The sequence below is a fragment of the Pseudonaja textilis genome, chromosome 5 (genome assembly GCF_049901715.1).
Source record: "Pseudonaja textilis isolate UNSWEBS1 chromosome 5, rPseTex1.2, whole genome shotgun sequence".
Lineage (NCBI taxonomy): Eukaryota > Metazoa > Chordata > Lepidosauria > Squamata > Elapidae > Pseudonaja > Pseudonaja textilis.
Genome location: NC_141994.1, coordinates 20,207,013 through 20,225,403, shown reverse-complemented (window position 1 = coordinate 20,225,403; position 18,391 = coordinate 20,207,013). Strand labels below are relative to the sequence as shown.

Here is an 18,391-nt window from a genome sequence, read left to right as displayed (position 1 = left end):
AGTATTCCTGGGTAGAAGATAAAGGTAAAGATAAACGTTTCCAGCTTTAGAGGGTAGTGCTCATCTCCGTTACAAAGCCGTAGAGCCAGTGCTGTCTGAAGACGTCTCTGTGGTCATGTGGCCGGCATAACTAAACACTGAAGGAGCCCGGAACCTGTTACCTTCCCACCAAAGGGGTCCCTATCTTTTTCTACTTGCATTTTTACATGCTTTCAAACTGATAGGTTGGCAGAAGCTGGGACAAGTAACGGGAGCTCAATCCGTTAGGTGGTGCTAGGGATTCGAACCTCAGAACTGCTGACTTTTCTGATCGACAAGCTCAGCACCTTAGTCTCTGAGCCACCGCATCCCTCTGGGTAGAAGATATGAAGTGCCAATTTTCATGCTTCTGCTGGGCCACTGGGATGAAACCAAACTGGTAGATGTCATAGTGAAAAATGCAGCTTCATAGAGATGATGTAATGGATGTAGAAACAGGAAGTTGGCACTCACTGCAGCAGCAATATTTTAACTGTAGCAGTAGTAGCGGTAGGCGTAATTAGAGGAAGCCTCTTGTGATTTCTGCTGAACGCTTAAATAGTTGAATGGTATCTCCTTACTGTTGAAGCAGACAGATACCAGGAGTTGATTTAAGGACATGAAGGTTATTCCAGGACATAGGGAACAATCCCCAGAAAGCCACAGTCAAGGTCTAAGGGTGCTGGAAGCTCTAACGTAGCTAAGAAACTTGTAGCAGAGACTTAGTACAAAATACCAGACATTACGAGCCATCTGGGACCTTGCAATGAATACGCGCCAGACGATCACAAGCAGAGTGGCCTTCAGTGCACACTGGATGGTCTTTAGCCTGACGAAAAGAGAGAGAAGAAAAAAGAAGAAGAGCTGAACTTTCAGGGCCTGGGATGGTTCACAACACAGACCAGTTCGACCACCAGCTGCAGTGGTGGGATTCAGCCAGTTTGCACCAGTTCAGGAGGGCCAGTTGTTAATTTTCTGAGCAGTTAGGTGAACTGGTTGTTGGAATAAATCACTAGGGCAGAGAACTGGTTGTTAAATTGTTTGAATCCCACCACTGACCAGCTGGGAGAGTGAGATGCAGAGGTGGTATTCAGCGGGTTCTGACAAGTTCTGGAGAACTGATAGCGGAAATTTTGAGTAGTTCAGAGAACCGGCAAATCCCACCTCTGACCGGCCCCACCCCCATCTATTCTCCACCTCCCGAGTCTCAGCTGATTGGCTGGGTCTTCTTTGGTTGCCCTGCACAGAAGAACAGAGCTGGAAAGCAGGTTAGTGGGATGGGGAGGGAATGTGGATTTTGCACTTTCCTTTCCCCTGCCATGCCCACCAAGCCACGCCCACCAAGCCACGCCCACAGAACAAGTAGTAAAAAAATTTGAATCCCACCACTGGTGAGATGAACTCATCGTATTAAAAAAAAAAAAAAGGGATTTCCTTCTGTGCCGTCTTGGGCCAAAACGAAATCATAATTCCATCCGTCTGATCCCAGTCATTTAAGGAAACGGGAGGGAGGAGAGGGGACGTGATCAGAAGACTTGGTGACCCAGATCTCAAAGACTCCTGTTACGGGGTTTCCTTATCCAACTTAGATAGGAGATTTGAGCAGTCCAGCTTGAGATAGCAACGTCAGTTTCCAACCACCATTAACCACTCAGAAGGTTAACACCACATTTCATGGGAGCAGCAATCAGATTTAGGTCATTATGTAAGGATCAGACATGATATATGCGCCTGGACTACCTAACCTAAATAACTATTGCTATTGTTAAGTCTTCCTATTCAGGCCTTGGGAAACCTCCTCCAAGTTTCATGCTTATTCTGATAGGAATGAGAAATGCTTAAGTACAGAGAAGAATAGTGCCCAAGGAGCACTAAATTAACTTTACTTTTAGAATAACATAGAACCATGATGGCAAACCTATGGCACATGTGACACAGGTGACACGCAGAGCCATTTGTGCAGGCACGTGAGCCCCAGGCAAACTTACCTCAAGCACACGCCTCCCAGCTGATTTTCGGGCCTTTTTTGGCCTGCCAGAGGCTTGAGGGATGCCTCTGCAGGCTTCGAAGGCCAAAAAATAGGCTCATTTCATCACTTCCTGTATTTCTGGAAATACCGGAAGTGATGAAACAGGTCCATTTTTCGGCCTGCAAAGCCTGCAGAGGCCACCCTCAAGTCACTGGCAGGCCGAAAAAGGCCTCAAATGGGCCAAAAATCAGCTGGGAGGCGCAGTGCAGATAAGGGGGTGGTGGTGGGGATTGTGTGTGCATGCGTAGGGGGCGTGGTGATGCTGGGTACACTGCCTCCTGGGTGCTGGCACACACACACAATTTTTGGCACAGAAGCCCCAAAAGGTTAGTCACCACTGATATAGACCAACAAAGTTTGAAGGGATCTTGGAGGCCATCTATCCAAGCCTCTGCTCAAGCCGGAGACCCTATACACTTTCAGACAAATGTCTGTCCAATCTCTTCTTGAAAGTTTCCAGTATTTGGAGCACTCACAACAGTGGTGGGATTCAAAAAAATGTACTACCTGTTCTGTGGGTGTGGCTTGGTGAGTGTGGTGTGGCTTGGTGGGCATGGCAGGGAAAGTATACTGCAAAATTCCCATTCCCTCCCTACCCCACTAACCTGCTTTCCAGCTCCGTTCTCCTGTGCAGGGCAACCAAAGAAGAGTCAGCTGATCAGCTGGGACCCAATGTGAGGCAGAGAATAGATGGGGGTGGGGCCAGTCAGAGCTGGTATTTGCCGGTTACTCAAAATTTCCACTACTGGTTCTCCCGAACTGCTGAATACCACCTCTGACTCACAACTTCTAGTAGCAAGTTGTTCCACTGATTAATTGTTCTAATGGTCAAGAAATTTCTTCTTAGTTCTAGGTTGTTCCTCCCCTTGATTAGTTTCCATCCATTGGTTCTTGTCTCACCTTCAGGTGCTTTGGAGAATAGCTTGACCCCAGAATCAATCAATCAATCAATCAATCAATCAGAATAGAGCTGGAAGGGACCTTGGCGATCTTCTATACCCTATACAATTTGAGACAATTTGAAAGCTCCTCTTTTTTGTGGCAGTTTTAATTGTGTATACTTTCATATAGATACATTAATTATATATACCTATCAATCAGATCCAGTTCTTTTTCTCATGCTACCTACTTCTTTGATCTACTCTTTCTTTCTTGGAGGTAATATACCATTCCAGATATATGTGGCATTCAATCCAAACCCTGATTTGTGGTGACCAAACAATTTCATTCACCGAAAGCATTCTGCTCTCAGGCTGTGAAAGTTAACATAAAAGATTGTAACTTAACACAAAAGATAGCATGCTCTTACTTTCTGATGTGCTGTCGGGTTGCAGGAATTCCAGCCATGTCTTCTTTCAACAGATACTTCTTAGTTCCTAAGCAGTAATTTTTCACATATTCTGACCAAGTCAATTGGCAAATATCAAAGTAGAACAACTGGAATCAAGCAGAAAGAAGACTACTTAAAATGGAGGAAAAGGACTATTCCACTCTTGATTTTATGGTCAACATTATAAGAAATGTCTTTTTCTGGACAATACCTGTATTGATATACTGATGTACCATTCAAGCAATGGCAAAAGGATATTTCTAAATTTGTTTGGCAAGGCAAGGAACATAGAATTAAATACAAACTCCTGCAGGATGCTAAAGAAAAGGAGAAGGTTCAAATTACCAAATTTGAAATTGTATTTTGCAGCTTGTTATTTAGTTTGGATTAAGGAGTAGGTTGGCTTTAAGAATTAGGATTTTATTAGAATTGGATTCAAGATTTGGATGCCATGGTTATTTGTGGAATGACAAAGGTGAAATACAGATATCAAAAATCATTTTATTAGATGTACCATAGTAAAAATTAGGAATAGGCATACAACAAAATTGTCTCCTAAAATTCCATGCCATCGAAATCTTAAATCATGTGCTTCCAATTCTAATAAGATCCCAATTCTTAAAGTCACCTACTCTTTAATCCAAACTAAATAGCAAGCTGCAAAATACAATTTCAAATTTGGTAGTTTGAACCCTCTCCCTTTTCTTTAGCATCCTGCTGTATGGTTGCCACCCCAACAAGCCTTTTTTTTAGAAGGGAAATGATAGTTAAACAAAAATAATAATAATAACTAATTTGGCTAATTTGCCAAATCTTTCCCAAAATTTAACTTAATAACAAGACAAATGAGCTGTATACAAATGATGAACATAGAATTGTTAAGATGTAAACACTTTTATGGAAACCAGTTAGACAAGTTAATGATTATGTGATAAAATGGCCAAATTTTTTAGATATAACATACACCTGGATCAATGGAAGACTATGTGGAAGAAAGGGTTGAAATTTCAATTGAATTCTAACCTTAACGGGAATTTCTATAAAGTGATATATCCTTGGTAATAACAACAGATAATTTGTCAAAAAAAGTATAATATTCAAATATTGCTTGGAAATGCAATCAAACTGAGGGAAGATTTTTCATCTTTGGTAGACATGCAACAAAATGAGAAAATTTTGAGCTCAGGTATGTATTTTGATGCAGAAGATTTTAAGTGAACATATAATTGAAACCTGGGTTTTTCTCCTGGACTTGATCAGCAAACAAATAGAAAGATCTGATATAACTTTGAACAGTACAGAACATATTCTTATAGAATCGTATATTCAGTATAACAGCATATTCTTATAGAATAGTGTATTCAGTATATATTCTTATAGGAGACCTTCACATTTCTAGGGTCTATCATATCTCAAGACCTAAAATGGACACCTAACATCAAAAAAGTCATCCAAAAAGCACAACAAAGAATGTTCTTTCTGCACCAACTCAGAAAGCTCAAACTGCCCAAGGAGCTGCTGATCCAGTTCTACAGAGGAATGATTGAGTCTGTCATCTGCACCTCTATAACTGTTCTGACCCAAGCCTTGTTCCAAACAAACGAACACCAAACAGAGATAAAAGCAAAACCTTTTTAATGCTTCTTTGTGAATTCCGTTCATTCACAGTAAAATGCAATTAAAACTAATTGTCTTTGATAAGAACAAGCCTTGCCAAGGTTGTGCAAGGCTGCCAAGAACACTAGATTAAATTGCAAGGAAATATTCAAAACCAAAAGTCTCCAAACACAAACCAAGATAGTCCGGACTTCCACAAGGCTTGAAGTGCAAGAACTTCTTTGCTTCCTGCAAAGAATCTCAGTCTCTCAAGCTGGCTTTTATCTCTTAAGGGAGGAGCCATTACCTTGCAGCCTTACTCCTGAGTCGCCTGTGCTGCTGCAGCTGCTCTTTCCTTTGAGCAGCCCTGTGCGTACGCACATTGGACACAGGTTCCTCAGGGACCTCTTCCTCACTGCTGCCAGCCTCCACAATCTCCAAAGGCAACACTCCACTCTCTGACAGTCCTGGCCCCATCCCTGCATCACACGCAAGCCGAGGCCTCACTCTCTGAGGTCTCAGCCATCTGCATCTGCTGCCGGTGAACCACAACAATAACTGTCTGGTTTGGTTCTGCAACCAAACAAGGCAGACACAGACATCAACTGGGCAGTGGCACGCCAGAAAATGAGCCCCATCCGCGGGGTGTCCCATCCATGGAATGCAGGCAGCACACAAAATCATGCCCCTTCCGATCTGTGGAGAAGCCTCTCTCCACAGAACCAGTCCCGGGTTCCCAAAAGTTTGGGAGCCACTGCTATAGATAGTTGTCCATTTCCTTAAACCGGCATTGCTTGTTCCATGGTCCCATCACCAATTCTTGGGGAGCCCTTGAAAAATCCTGCTGTTCAGAGGGGAAAGAGTTGTGTTTTTATTCTGGAAGAAAATTCAGGGTCCTCTTGAAACTTTGACTGTAAATAGCCAGATTTTTATGCATTGAAAAGCTTGGGTAGGTTTCTAAACTGGCTGATCAAATTGCAAGTGATAAGACCTGTTCTTTGGACCCTTTTCATGAATGTGGTTTTCCAGGTTGAGATGGCAACCAAGATAAAGCCTGCTCTAAGAGCACTCCAGGTATCCTTAGAAGGAAAATTCATTAGTCAGCATTAGAAGGACTAGAAAAAGATATAACAGAGGGGGCAAAGCCTCCTGTAGCCCACCTGATGAGGTTTGTGAGAGAAACCTCCTTCTAGCCCTAAAATTCCCTGTTGTGTCATTGGTCCTGGTCTCTGCTAAAGGCAGGAATGGACCTGGGTGTAGGCTTGAACCCTTGATCTTGGCCTTGGTAATACCTGGATTCTGAAATCTGCATTGGAGAAGAAGCATGCTCTAGAGAAAGAGAGAAACCTAGACACCTGCCAGAGGTGTCACAGAGAGCCGTCACCCCAGCTCGGCTCTGCCACGCATGCGCACATATCTCCTGCCAGCTGGTGTTTGGGTCTCTGCCGTGCATGCTCGAAGGGTGGGGCTTGTGGGGGACATATGCGCATGTGCGGGGGTGGGGCGCATGCATGGAGAACACACACGGATGCACAGAGGCTGGGGCAGGTGCATTGGGGACAGGGCACGTGCATGGGGGCTGCATGTGCATATGCAGGGACACAAACACAGGTGTGCATGGTGGGGCACGTGCACATAGCATTTGGGGGGTTTACATGCGTGCCTTGGGCACTCGGTGCCGAAAAGGTTAGCCATCACTGACCTAGGCCCTTTATGGTGGGATCTGTTATTGGCTTGAGAGTTCTATAATTGGCAGAGAAACTAAAGAGGGTCCATTCTAAGCCTCTTGGCTCACCCACTTTCTAGGCTGCCTTTCGTCAGATCATTCCCTAAGCAACATCTCTTCAGCCCCGTCTCCCAAGGTCTTTCCCACACATCATTACAGGGACTGACCACTTGCATAGGGCCAGTGGTGGGATTAAAATAATTTAACAAGTGGTTGGCCCAGGGTCAGGTTGGCTGTCGTGGGAGGTGTGGCCATCTCTGCCCTCCAGCTCTGCTGCACTTGCAGGATGAGCTTCTTGATCCTGAGGGAACCAGTTGCTATAACCCACCCCATACAGTATCCAAGTGGATCCTGGCCCCTGCACTGTAATGGAGAAATGGGAAGCGGAGCGGCCAGCATGAGGGAAGGAGGAGGATTATGGAGAAGAAAGAGTAAAAGCGGCCTTCTCCTTCCCTTGCGCCAGCTGCGCCATTTGCCCGTTTTTCCAGTGCCTTTGATAGCAGGGGTGGATGGGTAATTTAACAACCGGTTCGCATGAACCGTTGCGAACCGTCTGAATCTCACTACTATGTAGGCCTCCGAGGAAGGAATCTGTCCTTTTCGAAATCGTTTGCACTCTAGCCCGAATACACTTTTTAATTATTTAATTTTGACTGATGGGGTTCAATAGGATGCTTACAGTTTTGTCTTTTGGACTGAGCTCTTTCAGTAACATGCTTGTATTTTCATAGCTCCAGTCCCAGGAATTGCTGGTAAAATATTCAAGAAGATTCAAAGTCTTGTCCAAGCGGGTGACAAGCTTCATCATCCTGAAAGACAGAATAGAAACATATCTATCTATGGATAGATAGGACTGTAGCATCTCTCCTCAAAAAGACTGAGCAGAGGGTGCTTTCCAAATCATCTTGGTGACACAATCCCCAAATATCTAAGGTGGGCTATTGTCAAGGCCTTTCCCAGAGACATCTACAGACACCTTTCTGATGGAAAGGCTGGGAAACCAAGGGAGTTGTGCATTTAAAGGCTGCCACAACCACTATTGGCTGTTACTGATTAATTTTGTTGATTGCATTTTTAATTAAAATCATTTCCATTGTCTGTAAGCTGTTGGGAGAATTATTACCCTGAAAGATATGGATGTTGTGGTCTGCCAGCAGAGCTGGCGGCAGACTTGGACAGTGAGGAGGTTGGGGAGGAACATGGGCCAGGCCTGGAGTCTGGGGAAGGCTCTGATAAGGGCTCTGCATCAGAGGCAGAGATGGGCCAGGCCTGGAGTCTGGGGAAGGCTCCGATAAGGGCTCTGCATCAGAGGCAGAGATGGGCCAGGCCTGGAGTCTGGGGAAGGCTCTGATAAGGGCTCTGCATTAGAGGCAGAGATGGAGCCAAGGCCATCTGACAGTTATCAGCTGCCTTTGGAGTCAGAGATCAGTGGGGTAGAAGAACAGCTGGAGCCTGTTCCCAGTGTACGCATGCACAGAGCTGCCAGGAGAAGGGAACAGTTAAGGAACAAAGGTTGATTTGGGAATAAAGGCACAGGTGGACAGTGAATGGCCCCTTCCATAAGGAATAAAGAGAAGCAAAAGAGGAGTGGTGTTTGCAGGAGACAATTAGTTCATTTAATTAGGGGGGAGATTTGTTCCTGATTCCTTGCCAAGTATTTTCTGCTTTAGCATTGCGTTTGGAATCTAATGGCCTGGCAACTTTCCAAGCCTGATAAGGTCTGTGGTTGTAAATCACCCTTGAAAGACTGTTTGCCGGGACTTTGCTGGATGTGAATGAGAGGAATTCACATTAGCTTAAATAAAAGGTGTTTTGTCAGGACGAGGAGTTTGCTTTGTGATTTTGTGAAGGCTAGGTCAGAACAATAGAAGAGTTGTTATTGTTGTTAGTGTATGTATGTGTGCGTTTGCGTGAACACACACGAACACATAATAACAATAAGCAAAGCCGCAAGTCAATCAGATCGTTTTTCTGATAAATCCTCCAATGCTGTGAAATTGGTGGAGAAATTCATCCTCCTTCGAAAAATGTCTTCTGTATTCTTAGGGGTGCTTTTTGGAACTGCCCCCTGCACCCCGCCAATGTAGATCCAATCTCACCATGGCTTCTTTCCTAGCAGCCGCAGATACCCATCACAGATAAAAGCAGGGATGGTGTGATAAACAAACGTCCAGTACTGATGGAGGACGTAGCTTGAGGTCATAGTGGCCTTTGGTACTCTGAAGGGTTTCTCCAGTGGAATTTTTTCATATACAGTTGCTGCATTCATTTCTGCAGAATGGTAGAAAAGAGATACTGCACCCATGGTGGTAATTGCATGAAAAAGAGACAATTATTGGAAATGTCCATTTAAGAAGGCAAAGTGGGACATAATATACAGCTGGGCCTGGGAAAATATCTGGAAAAAAATTATACAATAACAAAATCAGCGGCATATAAAGAAAACCAATATAAAATGTGCTACTAGTGGTATCTAGCCCCTCAAGATTGGCTAAAACGTATCCTAATTTAAGCCCAAATCGTTCGAAATGTAAGCAATCACAGGTTACGTTCTATCACATTTGGTGGCTGTGTCTGAAAATTAAGAAATATTGGACTAAAATACAAAAATTAAAGGAAATTAAAGGTTAAAGGAAATTGTGAAAGTCCCAATAGAATTTAAAGCAGAAATACTTGTGGGAATTATCAAAGGGAATTATACAAAAGAGATAAAATATCTAATCCTTCATATAATTACAGCAGCAAGATTAGCACTCACATAGTGTTGGAAAAGAGATTCGAGGCTGAAAGAAGATTCTAATTAAGATAGCTTAATTATCCAAAAAAAAAATTGATTGCGCTGAAATGGACAAACTTACATTAGAATTAAAAGAGAAGGAAGACTCAGATTATTATACAGTTTGGGAAAATTGGTATCATTAGATAAATAATAGAAACAAGCAATCAAATAAATAAGGAATGTATAGTTAGAAAAATAGAGGTATATATTGTATATAAGAACAATTAGGAGTATAAAATATACATTGGAATAACAATTGAAATGTAAGTATTGTCAAAATGGATTGTAATATACACAACATTTTCATTTTAAATATCTGTATTGTATTTTGTATTTTAATGTTTTAAATTTTCAATAAAGATTATTTATTTATTTAATAGTAAAAGTAAAAAGTAAAAACATAATTATGAATACATGGATACATGTAAGAAAAATAAAAGAAACAATAGGACAGGGATGGTAGGCACGTTGGTGCGCTTATGCATGCCCCCTACAGACCTCTTAGGAAAGGGGTGAGGTCAATAGTAGACAGTCTAAGATTAAAGTTTTGGGGGTTTGGGGAAGAAACCACAGAGTCAGGTAGAGTATTCCAGACATTGACCACTCTGTTGCTGAAGTCGTATTTCCTGCAATCAAGTTTGGTGTGATTAACCTTGAGTTTGTATCTATTGTTTGCTCTTGTATTGTTATGGTTGAAGCTGAAGTATTCATTGACAGGTAGGACATTGCAATGTATGATTTTATATACTATACTTTGAACATCAAAGAAAACAGATGTAATTTCCAATCATATGATCAGAGGTAGTATTCAACCGGTTCAGACCAGTTCTGGCATACCGATAGCAGAAATTTTAACTGGTTCTGAGAAATGGCAAATACCACCTCTGGCTGGCCACGCTGATTTGCGTGGCAGAGCAGATTGCCACGCCTCAACTGAGGTAAAAAACTGAGGTAAAAAATTGAGGCAAAAAACAGCACAGCTCATCAGCGTTGATACAGCGTTGAGCTCTTCACGCACACACACAGTGCTCTCTCTGAACCAGTAGAAAAAAATTGGAAACGCATCACTGCACATGAGGTAGATGAGCTGAAGAAAGAGGAATAATTCCCTGTCAGAAAAGAAAATGGCTCTTCCCCCAACCACCGGTCTTGTTAATTATTATTGTTATTATGATGTTACGAAAAATGTTTTGCCTCCCTTATTTTACTTGGTCGATGTCTAAGGCCACTGCTTTCCTATTAGGAAGAAAGTAGCCTTAGAGATTTACAAATAAAAATAAAATAAATCACTGGGCTACTTGCAAGGTATTTCTACACAGATAGACATTGTAACTTCACTGTAAGCTTATATTAACTGAATCTTGGGAAGAACACCACCCTGTGTTCTTTTATCCACAATGAGAATGGTGGCCCTTGAAATCTCAACGGTGAGACAAGCGGTTAAAGGATGACTTCCAACCAAAATAATCCGGTGGAATTTTCTTAATTCTTAATTCTTAAAATAAAATAAAAAAAATACTCACGCAATTCTCCCCATGACAATGGGTTGAGGCTACCTGAGGTACAGTTGTAAATCAATGGCGATTTGGGCCTGAAAAGGATAGAAATAAAAGGCCAAGAATTCACAAAATGCACCAAATGTATGAATACTCTATTTATTATAAGGATATATAAACGGGAGGATAGACATACAAAGTTATAGCAAAATGAGAGGTGTTTGAAAAGCATGTCAGAAAGGTCAGGATGAGGCTGTTGATTGAAGCTGCATTATACTATCTCTGGCAATCTCAATACTCAAAAAAAGGGGACAATTTTTTGATCTCAACCACTTGTGATTATTATTATTATTGTTGTTGTTGTTGTTGTTTAATCTTTAGTGAGATTCACAGCCTTTGGGGCTCAAGAGCTCGAGTCCTAACCAAGGACCTAGGAACTGTTCACGTAGCGTCGGAGGATATAAGCTGTTCCAAATAGGATGGTCTTTTTGTAGAATCAGGGTATTCAAGTCTGATAAATTTCCAAATAGCGAGGTAGCCCTTTAGGCATTGCTCCAAAGGCTCCAATTACAATTGGGATAACACAGGATTTCTTTTTCCAAAGTCGCTCAACTTCCATTTGTAAGTCCTGATACTTTGTGATTTTTTCTTGCTGTGTGTCTTCAATTCATGTACCACCAGGTATCACAATGTCAATGAACCAAACATCATCATCTTCATCATCATTATTATCATTGTTGTTGTTGTTGTTGTTGTTGTTGTTGTTGTTGTCTTTGAACCACAGGGCCCATTCCAAGGTGCTTTTTCAAAAGGTAGCTGGAAGGTCAGGTACTGATAGTTGAGACTGGATGGTGAGGAGATGTGGACACTGCCGTCTTCAAAAAGTGAAGAGTACTTTAGATACAGAGGATCATTGGTTTGTGAAACGAGGGGGAAAAGAGTCCATCTATGTTAGAACTGTGAGCTTAAATAAACTCCAGAGGATGGTAGAGGACAGGAAGGCCTGGAGGAATGTTGTCCATGGGGTCGCAATGGGTTGGACATGACTTTGCAACTAACAACAACATGTTAGAACTGAACAGCCCTCCCTCAATAGCTGAGGAGGAATATGGCAGCATCTATCTCTTGCCCACAATGCATTCCTTTCCAGCAGTTCCAGGAAGATTCCCCAACCATTTGCACTCTGATTCAGGTGACCCTGAGGGTACACATAAGCCCCCAAGTGGCCTCAACAGATCTCAGGCAGAGTGCTAATGACCAGATGGTTGCAAAGAAATACAATATTTACACACACACATACATACACACACACACCAATTTTATCAGAACCTATTCTTCTATCCCCACTACCATCCAGTTGTTGTTGCTCTTCTTCTTCTTCTTCTTCTTCTTCTTCTTCTTCTTCTTCTTCTTCTTCTTCTTCTTCTTCTTCTTCTTCTTCTTCTTCTTCTTCTTCTTCTTCTTCTTCTCCTCCTCCTCCTCCTCCTCCTCTTCTTTGTTCTCCTCCTTCCTCTTTCCTTTTCCTCTTCCTTCCTCCTCCTCCTCCACCACTTCTCCTTCTCTTCCTCCTACTTCTCCTCCTTTCACTTCCTCCTCCATCTCCTCCTCCCCCCTTTCCCTCCTCCTCCTTCTTCCTCAAGGGGGAAAAAACAGTCCAGTTGCCTTTTGAACAAAAACCATTGAGACATCCATGACCTGGATGACTAAGAACCTCCACAGACTCCCACTGTCCAATGTTCAGTCTATTATGAGTCATTTGTAGGTAAAATTGAAAGGCAGGTTAGGAGCAGGGAGGACTTTTATCATTAGATTCAGCTATAGAATTTTTAGTTTGGGTTACAATGGCTTGAACATTTTTGGACCAGAACTCTCTTCCCTGCAAGTCTCTTATAAAGCCATTAGAATCGACAAAAAGTGAGTTTGTTTGTTTGTTTTGCAGGCTTCAATATGCAGGCTTCAACATACAAACTAAGCCAAATCTTGTCTAGTGGTGATTTCTGCCCTTGACAGTATTACTGAGTTGTTGTAATGATGCTGTCTATGAGCTGTGTTTGAGTGCTCCCTATAACATTGTACAAAATGGCAGCATTCACCTGTTCCCAGGAAAGAAACCCCAGCAATGAAGATTGTGCCGGCTTCTCTCACAAGGCAGTGGCCAGAAGCCAACAATATGGATCTTGTGATGGAACGTATGGTTAGAGTGCGGTACTGCAGGCTACTTCTGCTGCCTGCTGCCTGCCTGCAATTTGGCAGTTCAAAGCTCACTGGGCTCAAGGTTGACTCAGCCTTTTGTCCTTCAGATGTCACTAAAATGATGACTCAGATTGTTGGGGCAATAGGCTGACTCTGTAAACCACTTAGAGAGGGCTGTAAAGCACTGCAAAGCAATATATAAGTCTAACTGCTATAGCTATTGCTTGTGAATGCACTACTGCCTGTAGGAGGCACTGTTGGGCTTTCAGAAAGCTTTAAAGACCTGGATGACAATATGGGGAATTGCAATTTTGGCAGCTCCTTACAGCCTGCAACCTTGAAAAAAAAAATATTCTACTTCAATGGCCTATCTCTTGATCAACAAAGAGGCCCCACCTGTGAACTGCAGTGTACCAGCCAGCGGCAATGGTTAAGTTGATAGCGAGATCTACTGGGATAATGTCAGCTATGGCAGCTGGATTGCATTTTACACTCCGTAAAATCCCTTTGCCACCCTAGAAATAAAGAAGTTCATTAACCTAGATAACTCGAATTCCTTGTTTAGTATAGAATTTAGGTAGTCTGGGAGCTGAATTCTGTAACTGTGGGATAAGTTCTCCTGAGCTAAACTGGGAAGAAAACTTTAGGGGCTTGTACAACACTTTCCACCTCTGCTGTCCCCAGAATCTGGCCATCCACAGCTGCGGTGTAACAATTCCAGAGCTTTTACTCTCATAAATGTCAGGAAAGCCAAAAGCTCTTAAATTCAGTCAGAAACACCAGGCCTGGTGAACCTCCTTCTTGATCAGCTAAGGCTAGGGATGTTAAATTATAGGCCTGTAGGCAGGATCCAGCCTGCAGGGTGCTTAAATCTGGCCCATGGGGCCGGCCTGGAAATATCAAAGGACTGGCTTGTGGCGCCTCTGCCGGCCAAAACAGGCTGTGTGGAGGTTTCACGAGGCCCTCACAAGACCCTTTTCAGCTGCCCTGGCCTCTAGAGGCACTCTGCTGGCCAAAAATGGGCCATGAGTAGGCCCTGTGAGCCCCACAAAGTCTGTTTTCAGCCTCCAGCAGCATTCTTTTGGCAAAAAAACGGCTGGGAGAGTACTGCAGGAGGCCATGGGGGCTGAAAACTAGGTGTGGGGAGATGCATGTGGCGCCCCATGCCCCGTTTTGGTTGGCAAATTGCTTCAGAAGTCTGTCCAGGCTGAAAACGGGATGCAGTGGAGCAGCTCATAGCTGCCCCATGCCCCATTTTGTCTGGCAGGGTGTTACAGTAGGCACCTGTCCCATCTCCCCGACTCCCTGCTCCCTCCCCCATGCCGGCCCACGGAGGAAAACTACAATGCTGATCTGGCCTTCGGAGAAATCCAGTTTGACACCCCTGGACTAGGCTATGCAGTGTCAGAATCACTAGATTCTGCCTTTATCTCTTTGGATAAGCTTCATGGTTTGGTTCTCATGGTTTCTTCTGGGCCTGTTTCACTGCTCCTAAGATTTAGAAGTCCTATTTTCATCTCTACTTACCGCGACAAGGAGGCCACTTGTACCGTTGAAGTTGTCAATCCAGCCCTGTAAAAATGAAACATAGAAAAAGTGGTTGTTGTGGAGTCTGCATGTTCATTAAGATTGTCCACAGGTCGGCAGTTCAGCAGTTCGAATCCCTAGCAGCATGTAATGGAGTGAGCTCCTGTTACTTGTCTCAGCTTCTGCTAACCTAGCAGTTTGAAAGCATGTAAAAATGGAAGTAGAAAAACAGGGACCACTTTGGTGGGAAGGTAACAGCGTTCCGTGCACCTTCGGTGTTTAGTCATGCCGGCCACATGACCATGGGGACATCTTCAGATAGTGCTGGCTCTTCGGCTTTGTAATAGTGATGAGAACCATCCCCTAGAGCCAGAAATGACTAGCACACATGTGCGAGGGGAACCTTTACCATTAACAGAGTCAAGCACCTTCAAGACCGAAAATTGAGACTCTCCTGCAGAGTTTTGCTCTTCACAGCTGCATTGAACAAATATTGTAAACAATACTAAACGCTTGCTCAGGCCTAGCCAGCAAGAAATAATGTAAAAGGGTAATAATAGCAAGATTTGAATACTACCCAAAATTTGAAAACTTTATATGGAAGTTACCAGTTTTATTTCTCTTTGAATTTTGACGAAGAGACACAAATCTGAAGCAAACTGCCGCAGAAGAGAAAAACAAACGCTTCGCGGTCAAAATCTGGATTTCTCAGACATTCAACCTGTTTATCCAGCATAAATTGTTCTGAGAAGCTGTTGATAGTCAGACTGGAAGATGGGAGAGTTATTTTGTCCTACTTCCCTGAATGAGGCTGCTCAAGGTCTTGCACAAGAATGTGTGGGCAGAGTTGCCTACCTATTTAAGCCTACCTATGACAGGAACTGGTTTACCAGACCTGAATGATTATATCATGCTTTGTTCTTGTTGATGAGAATGCTGGTGTTAATTAATCATCTTTTAGGTTGAGCGGTTGTGAACAAATATTTGGTTCAATCCAGGCCTGGTCTGCAACGATTTTAGCAACCGGTTCTCTGCCTGGTTCCTGGGTGGGCGTGGCCATGGTGGGCATGGCCTAGTCAGCCTCCTGCACTATGGTGTGGGGGAGGGCGTTTTTGCCCTCCCCAGACTCCAGAGGCTTTCCTCAAGCCTTCAGGATGGCGAAAACGGCCTCCCCGGTTTCCAGAGGCCCTCTGGAGGCTGGAAATGAGCTCGTTTCCGGCCTTCCGGAGCCTCTGGGAGGCCTGTTTTTTGCCCTCCCTGAGCTTCCATGTGGGCCCTGTACTTACCTGGCATTCAAAATGGGCCACAAGGAGACTCCTGGGAGGGACAGGGTGGGATGGGCGGGGCCAGCCAGGGGTGGGATTTACCGGTTCGCTGAACCGGTAATTAAAAATGATAAAATTAGCTACTGGTTCACCCGAACCTGCAAGAACTGGTAGCAGCCCACCCGTGATTCCATCTGAAGTCCATGAAATGGAAATACATTTGGTTGATATGGCTCCCTGTGTGTCAGAGTACCTTTAGCCATAAGCCATAAGCTGTAAATACTTTCTCTTCTGTATTTATTATTCATGTAATAGTCCATTTCTCTACTTAACAAAGTCCTTGAGGTACCTAACCAAATACTGTAGATCAGTGGTAGTCAACCTAGTCCCTACTGCCCACTAATAGGTATACAAGCTTTCATGGTGGGCGGTAGGGGTTTTGTCCCCTACTTTATAAATCACCATTACTGTGGAACCGGTGAGCGGTTAGAGAAAATTTTACTACTAACAGAGATACAAAAGTGGGAGGTAGGTATAAAAAGGTTGACTACCCCTGCTGTAGATCATTCTGGGAAATCTGTCTTTAGTTTGGGAAGTACAGTTTGAGAGGTGCTCAATATGGAGCCCCCGGTGTCAGTTATAATTAATTTAAAGGGCTTGGCTCTAAACAATGTTCCTTGTTCATCATGTTTTCTGGATGGAGATTAGACTCATCCCTTTGGGTTGTATGTTGGTTTTTCAATGTTATGGTTGTGTCCCTAAAATTAAGCCCTGAAAGTGAAGTCTATTTTGCTGGCATTCTTTTGGACATATCTCTCCTCCTGAGCTTCTGACCCTGAGATTCCATGAGAAATCCCATCCATGAATCCAGGTTCCACTCTCAGGAGGAAAGCCATAGTTTTAAAGCTCATGGATGATGGCTTCCCTCTCCTTCACCAAGAGCATGAGAAGGGCATTCATATTTAGAGCCATTAGGGAATGGCTCTACATCAACATTTTTTGCCAGACGTAGCATGTGAACCCAGCAACGGAAGAGCACGCATGCTTACCGGGAAGGGCTCCTGCCAACTAGCTCCCACGATGGAAGGTCGAACGATGGCAACATTTAAGTCTCCTTTCTCCTGCTGGATCAGATGTTCAGTCAGAGCTTTGGAGAAGGTGTAGGTGTTAGGCCAGTCTCCAATCAAAGTTGGGGTGATCGCGTCAATGAGGGACTCATCCATCCACCTAGCAGGATATTTTTTAAAAATAGAAATGAAATAAAATATCAATGGGAGAAAATTAAAGTTGAAGCATTGTCCTTATATATATTCATATACACGGCAGGTCTTCCTATAAGATAGCAACAGCAATAGCACCTAAGACTAATATACCCTTCACAGTGCTGTACAGCAAAACTTTAACCTGTTTACAGAGTTAGCATATTTCCCCCAACAATCTGAGTCTTCAATCCTTCCTTCTTTCCTTCTTTCCTTCCTTCTCTCTTTCTTTCCTTCCTCCCTCCCTTCCCTCCTTCCTCATGTGTCTTGCTCATCTCATTATTGTTTACCAAGAGGAAGCCAGATCTTGGGTCAAAAAGGATCACAAGATAGATTCTTCCCATGGTACATCTACTTTAGACAAGCCTTGCACATTTCTGGACCTTTCCTACCACTAATCCTCCCCCCTCTCCCTCCTCCCTCCCTCCCTCCTCCCTCCCTCTCTCTCTCTCTCTCTTGGAAGAAAGTGCATAGGACAAGGCCATAAGTATTCCTTCAAGCATTTTATTTGTTTATTTTATTTATTTAGTTTAGTTTGTCAAGCATGTATGAGAAAACAAGTATAGGAACAACATATAAACATATAAGTATAAATTGGTATAAATATATACATAATAAATGAGTATGAATAAATGGGAACCATAGGATAGGGACAGTAGGCACGCTGGTGTGCTTATGCACACCCCCTTTAAGGACCTCTTAGGAATGGAGTGAGGTCCACGGTAGACAGTTTAAGATTAAAAGTTTTGGGGGTTTGAGGATGTAACTACAGAGTCAGGTAGTGGGTTCCAGGCATTGACATACTTGGAAATACATTGCAACAGAGGAAGGATTGCTTTCATTACCTACAGCAGGGGTCCCCAACAGAGGTGGGTTTCAAATTTTTAACAACCGGTTCTGTGGGTGTGGCTTAGGTGGTGGGCGTAGCTTGGTGGTCATGTGACTGCGTGGACATGGCTTGGTGGTCATGTTATTGACTGGGCGTGGCCAGCTCAATATCACTCACATCGAGGCACCATCTCATCGCCTGGTTTCTCATGACTGTGGGGATGCTGCAACAGTCATAAGTGTGAAAAAGGGTCATAAGTCACTTTTTTCAGTGCCATTGTAACTTTGAATGGTCACTCCACACAAGCAAAGTACCAGCAAAGGAGGGGAAAAAATCTCCAGAGA

General features: G+C 43.4%; 1 protein-coding gene across 3 annotated transcripts in view; it reads right to left on the bottom strand.

The window, feature by feature from the left end:
* Positions 1-553: 553 nt before the first annotated feature.
* LOC113437152 (fatty acyl-CoA reductase 2-like) overlaps positions 554-18,391 on the bottom strand; it is a 67,915-nt gene continuing 50,077 nt past the window's right edge. For all 3 annotated transcript variants that reach the window (XM_026702023.2, XM_087934243.1, XM_026702032.2), the window contains 8 exons: positions 17,009-17,186; positions 14,695-14,739; positions 13,564-13,682; positions 11,002-11,069; positions 8,799-8,970; positions 7,379-7,508; positions 3,357-3,484; positions 554-847 (listed from right to left, as the gene is read on the bottom strand). In XM_026702023.2, coding sequence (XP_026557808.2) covers positions 685-847; positions 3,357-3,484; positions 7,379-7,508; positions 8,799-8,970; positions 11,002-11,069; positions 13,564-13,682; positions 14,695-14,739; positions 17,009-17,186 — 1,003 coding nt within the window. In that variant the 3' untranslated portion in view covers positions 554-684. The remainder of the gene's footprint in view (positions 848-3,356; positions 3,485-7,378; positions 7,509-8,798; positions 8,971-11,001; positions 11,070-13,563; positions 13,683-14,694; positions 14,740-17,008; positions 17,187-18,391) is intronic.